This window comes from Physeter macrocephalus, chromosome 11 (assembly GCF_002837175.3).
Source record: "Physeter macrocephalus isolate SW-GA chromosome 11, ASM283717v5, whole genome shotgun sequence".
NCBI classification, from domain to species: domain Eukaryota; kingdom Metazoa; phylum Chordata; class Mammalia; order Artiodactyla; family Physeteridae; genus Physeter; species Physeter macrocephalus.
This window is the reverse complement of record NC_041224.1, coordinates 145,984,268-146,001,037: the sequence shown is the minus strand read 5'-3', so window position 1 is coordinate 146,001,037 and position 16,770 is coordinate 145,984,268. Positions and strand designations below refer to the sequence as shown.

General features: G+C 44.4%; 1 protein-coding gene across 1 annotated transcript in view; it reads right to left on the bottom strand.

Moving 5' to 3' along the window:
* Positions 1-239: 239 nt before the first annotated feature.
* SPTB (spectrin beta, erythrocytic) overlaps positions 240-16,770 on the bottom strand; it is a 55,501-nt gene continuing 38,970 nt past the window's right edge. The window contains exon 14 of the mRNA XM_028495115.1: positions 240-288. Coding sequence (XP_028350916.1) covers positions 240-288 — 49 coding nt within the window. The remainder of the gene's footprint in view (positions 289-16,770) is intronic.

The following is a 16,770-nucleotide window of genomic DNA, read 5'->3' as shown; positions in this document are numbered from 1 at the left end:
TCTGTCTGTCTCTCACATGTTCTCTCCTTCTCTTATTGCTTCTTCCAAGCTGCTGCTGCAGCTTTTTTGTTTTATTCATTGCTCCTCAAAGCGTTCTGCTAGTTGGAAAGCCCTTTGCCTGGTTAGTGGCTCATTGGGGCCACCCTTCTCTTCCACGGAGCACATTGATTCCAGGAACCCCTGCTGTCACTTGACCACAGAGTGGTGGTGAGAGGCGCCTGCTTTCTGGCGAGTTGCCGTCAGTGGAGGACCAGGGCCCCAAGGGTGATCTCATGCAGGCGCCACTTCCTGAAAGGGGTGATCACGGAGCCAGGCCCATCTAAGGAACATCAGTAGCCCTTCTCAGCCAGCCTCTCTCTGTGCACAGAAAGCTCATTTGTAGGAAAGTTTCTGGGGTGTGGTAGCTCTATTATTTTGTTCACCAGGAAATGATACCAAGTTTCTCAGTTTTCCCCTTAATGAAGGGCAGAGCCTTGGCCTGGAATAGGGATTGAGTCTCCCAGCATCCTGGAGGATGGGATGGGCGGGGGGTAATTTGAGGAGCTTTCCTCTCACCCACGTGGCTTTCTGGGCCTGGGCCAGCTAGTGGGAATCCTACAAAATCAGCTGAGGACTCAATGATATAGCGAGTCCAGAGTTGGACCCTGTGGTGGAAGAAGAAAACGCAGTATCCAGTCAAGAGTCTGGAAAGTTTTGGCCCAATGATAAGTGCTAAAGTTTGCGCTGTGGGAGATCCCAAGCTCTTCTGAATCGTCAACCCTTCCCTCTCTCTTGCTGTTTTCCTAGAGCCTCTAGACACACCCAGGTTTCTCTCATTGGATAAACTGTCCTTTGGCCCTGCATCTCTGACTACCCACCCTCAAAACTACGTACCCTCCCTCTGCAAACATTTTGAAGGAATGGACTATACTCATGATTTTGCTGTCATTTTTTCCAGTCCCCACTTTCCTGGACTTCCAATCCCCACGACTTTACAGGAACTATTCTTACTGTGGTCACCAGTTGTGGATAACTAAAGCTCTCTGGAGTACTGGATGCTGTTGTTTGCTTCCCCAAGGCTTCTCGATGTGGTTATCTCCTGACTCCCTTTGTTCTTTTTTGGCTTCTCTTCCTCAGCGTACCCCAAGAAAGGAGTTCCCCAGGGCCCATCCTCAGCTTCCATTCTGGACACCTGTACTCTCTTTCGGGATAATCTTGCCCACTTTCGGTGTTTCTGCTGCTACCTGTTTATTGCTGATGATTCTAAAATAACTCCAGCCCAGACAATTTCCCTAGGACTTGAATACCCAGCCTCAGGTTACGTGTTTCCACTGGACGTCTCACACAGGATGTCTGAGACTCCTACTGCAGGTGTTGCACAAGCTCTTTCCCCATTTGTTGCCTAAGTCTTATTTGTCCCATAACTACCAATGTAAGGGCCACTTGCTCGGGGAAGCCATCCCACGTTCCCCCAGGCTAGGTGAGGCTTCCCTGTTAACCTTTGCCTAGTACTCTGCACTTTCCTCTGCAGCATTCTGCAATTTGTAAATTATAAATTAATTATTTGTAATCATTCATTGGCTCTTTGCCTCCTCTACTGGACTGAAAGCACCATGAGAGCAGAAAGCCTCTCTATTTTGTTTCATTATTGCATATCCAGTACCTAACACCATGGCTAACACAGAATAAGGGCTTGATACGTATTTCTTTCTTATTTATTTATTTATTTTTGGCTGCATTGGGTCTTCGTTGCCGCGCGCTGGCTTTCTCTAGTTGCGGTGAGCGGGGGCTACTCTTCGTTGCGGTGCGCGGGCTTCTCATTGCGGTGGCTTCTCTTGTTGTGGAGCACGGGCTCTAGGTGAGCGGGCTTCAGTAGTTGCAGCACGTGGGCTCAGTAGTTGTGGTACACGAGCTTAGTTGCTCCGTGGCATGTGGGATTTCCCCCGACCAGGGCTGGAACCCATGTCCCCTGCATTGGCAGGCAGATTCTTAACCACTGCACCCCCAGGGAAGTCCCTTGATACGTATTTCTGACCCACTGAAATCTTCACTCCTTCCCCTAAACCTCCTCTTCCTCTTCCTCTTGTGATCACCCTCCTGCTTGATAGACCACTATCCACTTAGTCTTTCAAGGTGGAGGAGTCATTCTTGACTCTTTGCTTCTTCTAACATGTGGTTTCCACTCACCCATCAATATCCTAAATAGCTTTGTAACCTGATCTCTCCTCAGCGCCTTGACTACCAAAACCCTAGTTCTTTCTTTTTTTTTTTTTTTTTTTTTTTTTTTTGTGGTATGCGGGCCTCCCTCTGCTGTGGCCTCTCCCGTTGTGGAGCACAGGCTCCGGACGCGCAGGCCCAGCGGCCATGGCTCATGGGCCCAGCCGCTCCGCGGCATGTGGGATCTTCCCAGACCGGGGCGCGAACCCGGTTCCCCTGCATCGGCAGGCGGACGCGCAACCACTGCGCCACCAGGGAAGCCCAAAACCCTAGTTCTTGACCCAAGGCATCTCTTGTCTCAACTGCTGCAGTTAACATCCTAATCACTTTCCCTGCCTGTAATCTTGTCTCTGCCCCTTTAAATCAATCCCTCCATGCACCTACCAAAGGGATCTTTCTAGAAGACAAATCTAGCCATTCCATCCACTTAGAACCCTTTATTGACTCCCCGTTACTCAAGTTCCTTAGCATGGCAATAAAGGCCTACGGTGATAGGGCCCTTGTCTGTCTCTCATTCTTCACCAGGCTCCTGGCTGTTCCCCATCAACTCCAGGCTGTTTCTTACTGCCCTCATGCATGGAGTATGCCTTCCTCTTTCTTGGAATGCCTTTGCCTGCCATGCATGACTCTTCTCCATCTTCCTCAGCTGTACCTAGATAACTCCTGTTCCTCCTTAAGGATTCAGCTCTGATCCCTACCCACCCACCCTTGCAGAGGCCTCCTGTGTGCTTCTACTGTGCTCCCATAAAGCCTTGGGTATTTCTCTCTCTCCACATTATATTAGGACCTAGCCTGTTTTTATGACTGTCTCACATACTCATCTGCCAGCTCCTGAGGGCAAAAACCAGGTATTAATCATCTTTGTAACCTCCGTGCCTAGCAATTGCCTGGCACATAGCATGCCTTTTAAAGGAAAGAGTGAATGAGCTCAAAACAATGGGATTGAGGAACAGACTACTACAACTACTGATATTAATAGGTATTTTTTTACACTCTTTCTAGGTGCCAAGCATTGTTGTAGGTATTTTACGTATTTGAAGTCCTTAATCTTTACAACCACCTCATAGAGTAGATAATGTTAGTATCCTCATTTTATAGATGAAGAAACCAAAGCACAGAGAGGTTAAGTTATTTTGTCCACGGTTACACAGCTAATAAGTGGCAGAGCTGGAATTTGAATTCCTGCAGTCTGCTCCAGAGCCCTGGCTCTTAATCCTTTCCTTGTACTGCCTTTCCACTAGCAGAGATAACATCCATGGACTTTTTTAAACTATGCATCTAACTTGTTGTGTTGCTTGGTGAGTCTGATATGGGTCTCTGTCCTTGGAGGGTAAAGAAGAATCCAAAAGGGGCTGACAGGGCAAGGGAAGGGTCTCTCTGAGCATTTCTATGAGAAGTGGGTTATTACCATGGAAGTAGTGTCAGGTTAATGAATAGTATGACAGGTAGGTAGACAGGAATCAGACCAGATTGGGCCACGTTTAACACTTCTATCTCTCATGTCTCAAAGACCACCTTCAACCCTCTGGTGCTCTGACTCACCCTGTTGACTGAGGTTGGAAGCACATTAAACTCTGGCATGGTCAGTACCGCAGAGCAGAGTCTGACAAGAGGAAAGGAAAGGAGGAGACAGAGAAAGAATTATGGCATCATTGGGAAAGGAGTCATGGAGAATAGGGAGAGCTGAGGCTCCCATAAAATAACTTCATTTGCTTCACAGTCCTCACACAGACAGGCAACTTAAAGAATGAGAAGAAAATACGAATTGCTGGTGTTCTACCTGTTTGGCTTCCCCGCCCAAAGTGGAACCTACGTTTAGGGGAGGGGATGCAAGTGCCTTAGCCCAGGTGACAGTGCAGGTCTGGGCTTGTGAGCGGGTCCTGGGTGAGGGGCCTGAAACCTGAAGGAGTTTGCCAATGTGTCTATTTTGGTTATTTGGGGGAAATTAAGGGAAAAGTGGGCCTTTTTAAAAATAAAACTGAGGTGGAATCAATTCGTTCTAAAATCCTGTTGGGAAGTTCCAAGGTGGGATTGGAAAGAAATCATCCACAGGTATACGTGGCCAGGGTCTGGGGAGGCCTTTATCTTGTCACACATCCTTTGCCCTGCCCTCTTCACAGGTGAGAAAGCAGGAGTTGGCAAACTTTTTCTATAAATGGCAAAATTTTTTTGTAAACATTTTTTACCTTTGGGGCCACATAAGCCTTTGTCGCATACTTTTGTTTGTTTTACAATCCTTTAAAAATGTACAGTCTACTCGGTTCATGGGCTGTACAAAAACAGGCTGAGGCTGTCGTTGGATTTTTCCTGTCTAGCGTGTCACCCAGCTGTAGCTTCAGGCCCTGCCACAGGCAGAGTGAGTGCCCCAGAGATCCCAGGATATGCTAAATAAACTTTGTCTTTGAGTAGTGAGCCCTCATGGCAGGAGACGGGTTAATACTCTACACCCGGGGTCTGCAAACTCCACACCATGGGTCCAATCTAGAACTCAGTTAGGGGTTTCTGGTTATTGCTGAAGGTGTGCAGGAGGGTGTTGACCCCAAAGCCCCTCTTCCAGCGCCCCTGATGACAAGGGCAACAGAGGTTAGTTTTGGTTAAGGAAAAGGGCAAATGTCTGACTCTACTCTGAGGGTGACTTCATACTAGGAATGACCCTCATCTTAATGACTATGATGGGAATCCCTGACATTGGAGCTGGAGAAGGACCTGAAATGAAGAAGGTTCCATTTAGTAGCCAACAATGCAAAATGTTCTGCTTTTAGAGAGGAGATGCACAAATACTGCTCTGTCAAGATTGAGTTAGGTTTAAGTGTCCAAGTTTTAATAAAATGGGGCCAAAAATTCCAATTATATTGTTGCCATTGTCCTTATCTTTTTTCAAGGGACTAAGGTAATTTAAATATTGCTGTGACACTCATTTGTCACTTATAGAGTAGATTTTTAGAATTATTGAGAATGAAGAGAGTAACAGGCCTAACCCACCTTTTGCCTAACCCCCCACTCAATGGATGGGGTAACTTTGGTTTGTGTTGTTTTCTTTTTCATGTCAATCTTTGGGTCCATGGCCAACTTATTTGAAGCCGGTAAGAGATATGTATTTGGAATTCAGATTTCTTTTTTCTTTTTTTTCTTCTTCCCCTTCCCCTTCCCCTCCCCTTCCCCTCCTCCTCCCTCTCCTCCTCCTCCTCCTTCTTTATTTTTTTTTTAAGAGCTATAACCAAGGACTCAATCATGTGGGAAGAAGTATGGTAGAGCCCTTAAGAGCATGGGTTTAGAATTAACCTGGAGTTCAGAATTTCTTAGATTTAGAAACATTATACCATGTGTGGGGTGGCATCCTATAATTGAGCATGTTATTTTGGCAGCAAAACTTGTATTTACGTGAAAGCAGATAAATAAAGAATATAAATTAGGTAACTTCAGGGCAGATTTTGCCGTCAAATGAATTACAAAATTCTTTCTGCTTTCAGAGCTTTTTGAATTTCAGAATTGTTGTGGATGAGGGATTATGATCTGTGTGATGTCTCTTAAGTAAGACTGGAAGCTTTGCGAGTGTAGGGGATGTGTCCTGGCATGGTGCATGTACATGGTAGGTACTCATTAAAAGTCAGTTGATTTTCTTATTACCATAAGCATAATGATGTAAGTCAAGAGTGTTATGCTGCTGTTAAACAACTAGCTCTTATTTATTTTTCTAATTTCAAAATGTATTTTCAAAAATGTTGGAATTCCCCTATAAGCTGTAACTAAACTGAAAGCTGCCCTGGTGGATCATAGATTGAAAAGTAGTAAAGTAAAAGCAGTTGGACTCTGTGTGTTGGTGGGTGAGTTGGTGATAGATTGGCTAATTTGTGGAAGTGTCTTGCAGTTTCGTAATTCAGTAACTGTAATATGCACAAAAATCGACTTATTAATAGTATTGATGAAAACTGAATATCAGAGAAGGCTTATTGGGCTGTGTCCTTAACTACTTATCTAAACCATGAACTGAAAATGACTGTGATGTACTAACAATACTGAAAAGTTTTCATCAACAGGAGAGGAGCAATGAGGTCATACTCTCAGAACACCTGGCCAGCTCTTCACACAGGGCTGAGTCTCGTTGGGGAGCTCCTAGTGAGAGAAAAATGGGGGGAATTGGAGTGGGTATTAACGAGAGCAAAGAAAATGAATGTGATTTTTAAGGCTCTTCAATTAAAGGTGGAAGGGATTTAGATCATGATATTAGAAAGCAAGCAGAGTGAGAGTGACTTTTCTTTGAGTGTGTGTCTATAATCAGATTTCTCTCTCTGTATTGAAGGTAAAATAGGAACCATCATTCGGTTGTTATTTTTTTTAAGGTAGATTTAAATGGTAGTAAAAGAATTAAAGCAAAGCATAAAACTTATAAATGTGATGGTTGTGAAGCATTAGAAGAGATCATCAAAAAAGCATCATGGATGCCTCTATTCTCAGGATATTTAAGGGTGGCCTTAGCTATCTTGATCAGTATCAGTATGAGGACACAGATGAGAGGAATGACAGCACTTTACAGGGAAAGGCGTGTGTGGTCACCTGGTCAGAAATTACAGAGGAAGTGGAGTGGGTTGGTGTGGAGTGCCTCCTTTTGTCTCACCCACTGACAGGGTGGTGTTGAGGGAAATGGGCAGCTTCTTTTCTTTCTTTCACTTTTTTATAATTGAAGTGTAGTTGATTTACAATGTTGTGTTAGTTTCTGGTGTACAAAGTGATTCAATTATACATATACATATATATATATTCTTTTTTATATTTTTTCCATTATGGTTTATTAAGGATATTGAATATAGTTCTCTGTGCTATACAGTAAGACCTTGTTGTTTATCTATTCTATATATAGTAGTTTGTATTTGCTAATCCCAAACTCCTGATTTGTCCCTCCCCCACCCCCTTTCCCTTTTGATAACCATAAGTTTGTTTTCTATGTCAGTGAGTCTGTTTCTGTTTCGTAGATAAGTTCATTTGTATCATATTTTAGATACCACATGTAAGTGATATCATATGGTATTTGTCTTTGTCTGACTTACTTCACTTAGTATGATAATCTCTAGGTCTATCCATGTTGCTGCAAATGGCATGATTTCATTCTTTTTTATGGCTGAGTAATATTCCATTGTATGTATGTACCATGTCTTCTTTATCCATTCATCTGTCGATGGACATTTAGGTTGTTTCCATGTCTTGGCTATTGTAAATAGTGCAAAGCAGCTTCTTTTCAAGAGCTGGTCTGTGCTGGCCAACACAGCGGCAAACGGTGGGTGCCTTGTTATGCATGATCTCTATGGTGAATTTCAAGCGGTTCTAGACTCTGTCTGGAAAAGGAAGGGAATATACAGGTAAGCATTTCCCAACAGCTGGCACGGTGTCGCATGGGAGTAAATGCTCTCACTTCAGACTCTGAGTCCTGCTTGATGTTTTAACTTAGGAGTCCAGTGGTTCCCCCCAGCCCAGGATTTACACTTCTGAGTTGATGTTCTGATTCAAAGCCAGTGTGGCTTGAAGGAGCCAAGCTGCTCTGTCAAGGTACCTGAACGGTAGATGAATAGGCTTTTCCCTCTCATCCACCCATCCCCCAATGCCCACTGGACCCAGCTTGGAAAAGTCTCCCTAGATGCCCACATGAGGGTCATCTTAGCCTGAGCTCTGGTCTGTACTTGGAAGAGAGCTGTCTGCAGGTATGTTCTGCCCATTATCCTTCATCTGGATAGACCACACCTTCTTATGTGGCCAGGATTTTGGTCTTTGATGTTTTTTGGGAGAAGACCAGCAGCCAAGTTGGGTTCTCTAAACAGGTCTGTTGAATCATTGTTTTCTAGTGAAATTCGATTTCAGTTTCCTGGGGCTCTGAGGACTAAATGCCTATCCAAAAAGTAACTAGGCTTGATGCTGCAAAGCTTGTGGAAAACTGGGGAAATCACACCTTGAGGTGATTCTACACATAGACAAGTGGCTTTTATGGCTGTTAAGACATATGGCGATGAGGAGCTGCTGATGGATGATGGGTTCCTGGTAGCTTAATGGCCTGCTGCAGACTACCCTGGATCTTGATAGCCATGCTTTCAACGAGTGCTTCTACACACACACATACATGCACTTCCTCTGCCCAGAGGCTGTGGCCAGAGCTCCTGATGTCCTCTTTCACCTTATCCACAAAACTTGAGCAGATTGGAATTTGATTGTTGAGATGACTTCTTTCTTGCTGTCAGCCATCAAGAATGTGAAGGATCAGTGAGAAAAAGGCCTTTTCCGACAGATATTTAGACCCGATTTAAACAAGCCATGCATGTATATGGCTCACACAGTACCTGAGTATACAGTTATATCATCTCCTTGTCATTGTCTTATTGTAAGGAGATCATGAGTTCCCTGAAGGCAGGAGATACTGTCTTTCTTTCCCCACAGTAAGCTGTCATGAGCCCTACAGGTACTCAATAAATATTAATTGAATTAATTAGCTGCCACAACACAGGTGCACACATTTATCTCCTTTGTGCTTTCATTCTGCTACAAATACAACGTGTGCATTCAGCAACCCTAGGAGCATGGGTTCCCCCCACCCCTGTATCTGCACGGGCTTTCTGCCTCTGGGCATCATCTAGACCCCTGTAGCCAAACATGTTCTACAAAGCGTGAGGCCCCGCCAGTCCTTTTACACACAGCTCGTGTAATACATACACCAGCTTTGAGGGTCTTTACAACTCTCCCTTTTCTCTCCCACCCCCAGTGTTTTCTGATCCTTCAAAGGGTTTTAAAGAGAATGAGGTCCACCCCCTACTCCACTTCTGGGACAGAGTTTTTAATTACTGTGTAGGCTTTTGTTCTGCTGTTGAGATCAGGCTTCTCAGTGTAGGGAGAAGGGAATTCCAGTCATCCTGATGCATTATAATCAAATTACTTACCACAAGTCAGGAGTAACAGTTCTCTGCTTTCATTTTGATCACAGCAGGTGATAGAGGAACGAAGCATCTCGCATTTCACTAGGTGCTTTAAGCTGTGACTGCAACAGTGCTTTCCGGTGGTGGTTTCTTTTAAGAACCATGCAGCTAGTAAACATTTTATCTCAACTCCATGATCTACCAACTTTATGCATAAAATGTAGTCTGTATTTTTAAAAAATCAATATTGGCCCCAAATGCCTGACCACGAAATATACTTAACAAATAACAAATACACACTGAAAACCAAAATGATAAACTTTAAAAAGAGTCAAAAATAATTTGACTCAGAAATGAAGGGAGTAGATGAGGCTGTCGCTGAGTCATTATTTCCCAATGTTGGAGACACACATGGGACCCCCTGACCCCTGAAAAGTGATATTTTCATATTGTCAAAGGCTGTTACCTCTCGGCAAGTCTGATGCTGGATGATCCTGCTGTCTGGTGAAACTAGTGTCATAAAAGGAACAGAGGACAACGTTCTTCTCATCTCTAGAATCCTATAGTTTGGTAAAACTTTCAGTTTGAGAGCACAACACAATGCTCAGAAAATATTTGTGGAACAAATGATTTATTCAACGAGCTGCAAGTTTTGTTCTTCTCATTTCCTAGTTGATGGGGAAGAGGAGAGTGGCAGGTATTTTGTAATAGGTTGGCAGTTTCCAAAGACACATGGCCACTTGTACCCTGTAGCGAGTGTCTGTTCTGTATTTGTGAGCTTTATGTACGTGTTCACAATATATGTACCAACAAGTATACAGAGTTATTGATGTTTGGCAGGCTAAACAGCTACTTCTGTTCAAAGGCAAACGCTTGTCATGTGGATATTTTCTGATAAGGATGCCAACATGCAGTGGGTGTAGCAAGCTGTAGGCACAAAGAGAGATAAGTCAGGGGAGCAGGCCAGTTCTGCCAAGCCCAGATAATGGGCCAAGGCTTAGAAGAGTTCATTTTATAAAGGCAGTCCTGGGCTGGTTTGGATATGGACTACTTTGGATCATTTTCCAGTATTTTTGCATGTCTGTCCATCCCTCTGTCTCTCTCTTGAACAAGGGAGTTTTTTTTTTTAAATAAATTTATTTATTTTATTTTTTTATTTTTGGCTGCGTTGGGTCTTCGCTGCTGCGCACGGGCTTTCTCTAGTTGCGAGCGGGGGCTACTCTTCGTTGCAGTGCGCGGGCTTCTCATTGCGGTGACTTCTCATTGCGGAGCATGCGCGGGCTCTAGGCGCGTGGGCTTCAGTAGTTGCGGCACGTGGGCTCAGTAGTTGTGGCTCACAGGCTCTAGAGCACAGGCTCAGTAGTTGTGGCACATGGGCTTAGTTGCTCCGCGACATGTGGGATCTTCCTGGACCAGGGCTTGATCCCGTGTCCCCTGCATTGGCAGGTGGATTCTTAACCATTGTGCCACCAGGGAAGCCTGAACAAGGGAGTATTATATGTAGAGAGAACAATAGCTCAAGGACTCTGGACTTCTGGGTCTCATTTCTGGTGGGGTTAGTGACCTGAAATGCTCAGGCCTTTAGAAACAGCAGCGTGCTCGCCATCTCTACAGTGGCATGCTGTGGTCGCAAAGGAGACGGGAGCCAGACAGATTTCTAAACACCAAGGGAAGTCTTAGAGCAGGTGGGATCCCTGGAATGTGGTTTGAATGTATTTTGGTAATGTTTGTATATTTTGGGTAGAAATGGGATGCAGCATCTGGGAGGAGGATAGTAAATCTGACTTATACACATAGGAGGTGTTTATGGGGAGCCCTAGCATCATCTTCACGTTTCTTTTCAGCTGAAGCCCTGCTAAGTGTTAATATGGATTACTGGACTGTTAACACAGTTAAAATTTATCATTAGCAGCAATTCATCCAAAAGTTATGCTATCAGACCAGGTGTAGGTTGTACTTCACCCCTTGCTCCTCACGGTAGTGTGACCTGGGGACGTTCCTAAACTTCTGTAAGCTTCACTTTCTTCCTTTATAAAATGGAGAAAGTGAAAAGCACTCACAGCCCAGGCACTCAGTATATGCGTCCCATGTGCTGAGTCCTCGCTGAATATGCTTGTTCCTATTTTTGTTATTGTTATTATTGTTGCTGTTCTGTGATGATATCCTACAGATGTTTGTTGTTGGAGATGCACATTCCTATTGTGTGTTGGGACCTGTTCCCTTCACATGGGTAGCCAGAGGTCTGGCTGCCTGAAGTGCAGGGAAAGGGTTTGGATGGGAATAGCTGTGGACAGTTCACAACTGAGGGCATCAACTCACTGGTAATCAAGGGTAACTGTAAAAATAAAGGAAGTTTGGGTCTTCTAGCCCATCATTTTTACACGGGGACTCCTGCTAAGCAGCTGTTGGGAGGGACAGCTGTCACACATTCACGTGAGGACAGTCTACTCAGCTTAGGGGCACCATTTTGAGGATGGATAGACTGCTATTGTTGGCTCTTCACTGCAACCTGTTTTGTTGGATTTTCTAAAGGCCTGGAGTACAGCACTTTTATAATTAAAAACAAACTAATAAAACATATTAGGTTGGCTACAAGGAAATACATCAAATTAATAGTGGTCCTGTCTAGGCTGTTCTGGTTTAGTAAGCTGGCTGCTGGTGGTAGTAGAATGGTTCAGGCCAAGGCACAGGAGCTAATGCTAAGAGAAGAAGGTTAATGTTGATGCTTCCCAAGCCTGCTGACTGACCTGGGGTGGGAAAGCTGCCGAGGTGAGGCAGGCATCGTTCCCCTCTATGCAAACCCACTCTTCTCTCAGAGCTCAGCTCTTCGGGTTGGTTTGACAGCTGATGGCCTTTATCCAGAGAAGGCAGCTTGAGCAAGCCAGAAACCTGTACTAACTCTCAACGGAATGTGACTCCCATCCCTTTTTCTAGCATGAGAAGTAGGGGTTGTGATGGAATGAGGGCATTGTGATGGGGCCATGACCAAGTAGAAATGAGAAAGTAAGGAAGTTACTGCTGGGTTTGTTGTGAAGAATTGTGGCAAATATTCAAGCACTGATTTTATTTTCCCCCAATGGCATAAAGACATCTTTCTCCTTTCATTGGAGGGAAAGAGGGGGTGTCACATGACAAATCTTGAGTGGCGACAGCATGGCTGCTCCGCATCCTCCCCCTAGCGTCTCTTCTGTAGACGAGTCTCTGACATCATGGGAGATGGTTGCTTCCTCATGTCTGCTCCTGGCACCATAAAAACCTCAAGAAGTGCAAAAATATAGACAGCTTGTTTTAATCAGAATTCTGTCATCCAACATTTAGAGGATCTGCACAGATACCCAAAAAGGGAGAGATAGCCAATCCCTGAGTAGATGCTGTGTAAACCCTGGATAACATTTCTGATGATTAAAGAAACCCTCAACTTCTGCATATCCCCAGCTTTTAAGTGTCATAAACAGAGGAGGGGGGAAGAATAGTTGCTGTTTTATTACTGGAGAAGCTGAGGTACAAAGAGGGGCAACAGTTCATTCTTCTGAGTTGTGGGAGCAGCCACAGACCTGGTGCAATGTTTAGTGGCCCACACGTATTCAGGGCTGCACTCCGTGACAGGCATTCTGTGAAGGACTCTTAAATACATCATCTTATCTGATCCAAACAGCAGTGCTGTGAGGTGATGACTGGTTTTTTAAATATATATCATATCACACGATACAGATACTTTATTTTTAAAACTTATTTATTTTTATTTATTTATGTTTGGCTGCATTGGGTCTTTGTTGCTGCATGCGGGCTTTCTCTAGTTGCAGCGAGCGGGGGCTACTCTTCATTGCGGTGCGCAGGCTTCTCATTGCGGTGGCTTCTCTTGTTGCGGAGCATGGGCTCTAGGTGCGCGGGCTTCAGTAGTTGTGGCTTGCAAGCTCTAGAGCGCAGGCTCAGTAGTTGTGGCACACGAGCTTAGTTGCTCCGTGGCATGTGGGATCGTCCCGGACCAGGGATTGAACCTGTGTCCCCTGCATTGGCAGGTGGATTCTTAACCACTGCGCCACCAGGGAAGCCCCGGTGATGACTATTAACTCCACCTTATATATAGATGAAGAAACGGAGGCTTAAAGAGTTTAAAGAAATGGCCCAAGGCCACACAGCTAGTGAGTGGCTAAGGCCAGAGTCATCCCGGGGCTGTCTAACTCCAGATGCCCCCAACCACTGCGCGACACTGCCTGGTTCATATCCCCAGGTCAGAGTCGCCTTAGTCTACTATTTCTGGCACTAAATCCCCTGTGTGCTACCCTCTGGTTCTTTCTGGAAGCTGGCTCAAGCCTTTGCTGAATGGTCGAGTATTGCTACCATGTACTTGAGAATGTCGAGGTATGGCAAGCTTTCTGGAGTTGCTTGCAGACTATTTTAGCGATGATCACTCACTTCTCCACACTCTTCAGATGACCTACCGTGGCTTATGTGTCCACCACCCTGGCCACACACACACACCTCCCTGGGAACGGCAGCCACTTGGCACCTCTGGCTGCCCTGGCCCCAGCCAAGCTATTTGGTGTCAGGCCTCTTTAAGAGTGGAATGTGGTAGCAGTTCCTTTGCAAGCAGTTCAGTCTGATTACAGGGTGAGGCTCTGACATGCTGTCCAGTTCTGCGTAGCCCATTTCCAGTGCTCAGAACCAGGGGTACCCTGGCCTCGGGTGCTTTCAGGTGATAACGTTTGCTGCGCTCTTTAACAGATAGGCGGAGAGTGTTATCAAACTGTGGCACCTTGGAAAACCTGCAGAAACTCTCCTCTGGTTCCACACATTGGGGTTTCCCTTCTTCTGAAAATAGATGTGTGTTGTGTTAAAGAGGGACCCTAAAAATAGAGTGTGGCTTCAGTCAAGAGCTGGGGGGTTAAACACAAACATTTCCCTTCTGACGCTGCCACTTGTTTGTTCTGGGAAAGTTACCCCACCTTGCTTTCCTATCCTCTCTGTGTGACGACTCTGGGGGAAAAGGTGCTTGGAGATCCTCAGAGGAAATGTGGGTCTGATGCCTGCTAGAGACCCAGTGTATTTGTGTTCTGCAATCTCAGGGTTGGATTAACTGTGACCTTAAAGGGCCTCTTGGCCTCCCAATGTAGATCATCTTTCTTTCCTGTTGCCTTTCTTGATGTTCTTGTTGCCTGGTGTTGAGCTGAATGTGGACGAATCTGTCCCAGATGATCTAAAAACTGTTTATAGGCATCCTGCTCCTTTGATCTCTCATTCCTCCCTGTATAGGGCTCAGGTCAGGCAGGGCTATGATCACAGTTGTTAAGGGCAGGGGCTCTGAGCCTGACTGGCTGAGGTTGAATCCTGGCTCCGTCACTTACTGGCCAATGGACGGGGCAAATCACTGAACTCTCTAAGCCTCAGTGTCCTCACCTATAAAATGGGGATAATAAGAGTTACAAACAAACGGACCTAAGTAAACTTAAAATCTTTTGCACAGCAAAAGAAACCATTGACAAAACAAAAAGGCAACCTACTGAATGGGAGAAAATTTTGCAAATGACGTGACCGGTAAGGGATTAATATCCAACATATATAAACAACTCATACAACTCAACATAAAAAAACCAAACAACTCAATTAAAAAATGGGCAGAAGACCTGAACAGACATTTTTCCAAAGAGGACATGCAGATGGCCAACAGGCACATGAAAAGATACTCAACATTGCTAATCATCAGGGAAATGCAAATCCAAACCACAGTGAGATATCACCTCACACCTGTCAGAATGGCCATCATCAAAAAACACAAACAACAAATGTTGGTGAGGATGTGGAGAAAAGGTAACCCTCCTACACTTTTGCTGGGAATGTAAATTGTTACAGCCACTGTGGAAAACAGTATAGATGTTTCTCAAAAAACTAAAAATATGACCCAGCAATTCCACTCCTGGGTATATATCCAAAAGGAATAAAAACACTAATTTGAAAAGATACATGTACCCCAATGTTCATAGCAGCATTATTTACAGTTGCCAAAATGTAGGCAACCTAGGTGTCCATCAACAGGTGAATGGATAAAGAAGATGTGGTGTGTATACACAATACACTACTACTCAGCCATAAAAAAAAGAATGGAATTTTACCATTTGCAACAACATGGATGGCCTTGGAGGGTATTGTGCTAAGTGAAATAAGTCAGACAGAGAAAGACAAATACTGTATGATGTCACTTATATGTGGAATCTTAAAAATACAGCAAACTAGTGAATATAACAAAAAAGAAACAGACACAGAGATAGAGAGCAAACTAGTGATTACCAGTGGGGAGAGGGAAGGGGGAGGGGCAATATAGGGGTAGGGAAGTAAGAAGTACAAACTATTAGGTATAAAATAAACTACAAGGGTATATTGTACAACATGGGGAATATAGCCAATATTTTATAATAACTATAAATGGAGTATAACCTTTAAAAATTGTGAATCACTATATTGTATACCTGTAACTTATATAATGTTGTATACCAACTATGCTTCAATCAAAAAAAGGAGTGGCTGCCTCACAGGGTTGTTCTCTGAGGATTTCATGTGATGGTGTTTATAAGGTGCAGTGTCTAGCACGAGTTAAATTCTCAGTAAATGTTTTTGATGACAACTGCTTAATAGCTGGAGAAATTTACTCCCTAGTATCCAGATGAGAAAACTAGAACTCAGAAAAGAGAAAGAAGTTTCTCCAGTTTTGCCAATGAGAAATGTTTGAATAACCTGACTGACTGTAAGATCCTTGAGGACAGGGACCATCTCATTATGAACACCTATATAGTATCCATTCAGGAAATATTTGGTTAAATTAATTTCCGCTCATAATCACACTGTCTCATTATTTTTTTAAGTTAGCAATGAACAAAAAGGATTGAGATAGCAGCAGCAAAATGTAGAAGCCATTTACATCTCCCTGGTATTGTTTCTTCCCCAGAGAAATGTGATCGCTAGCCTAGTGGTTGGCATGTAGACAGGCTCCAGAGCAAGGAGCTCAGTTTGTGCCAGATAAACTCTCACACGCGTGAAGGAATGACGGATAAGAGACTCAGCCAGATGAGGCATGTGAACATGTGTCCTCCTTCAGGTCACAAGAAAGCTTCTTGGAATAGCTTCAGAGTTCTTTGGGGGAGCTGATCCCCTCCAAGAGTAATTTGCCCTATAAGGTCTGGGGTCGCGTCTTAAATAATTTCAGGGTTACGTATATGACCATGCATTTGAAGCAGTCCATATTTTTTTAAATAAATAAATAAATTTATTTATTTATTTTTGGCTGTGTTGGGTCTTCGTTTCTGTGCGAGGGCTTTCTCTAGTTGCGGCAAGCGGGGGCTACTCTTCATTGCGGTGCACGGGCCTTTCACTGCTGTGGCCTCTCTCGTTGCGGGGCACAGGCTCCAGACGCGCAGGCTCAGTAGTTGTGGCTCACGGGCCTAGTTGCTCCGCGGCATGTGGGATCCTCCCAGGCCAGGACTCGAACCTGTGTCCCCTGCATTGGCAGGCAGATTCTCAACCACTGAGCCACCAGGGAAGCCCTGAAGCAGTCCATATTATCCTTGTAACTTTCAAGGCTTTTGGTTTTTTTAGTATTTATAAAAGATACTTTGAGACATTTAAACCTTGAGTTTAAACGAATGCCACAGAAAATCTCCCCTCTGCTGGCTCTCATTCCACATGCAGG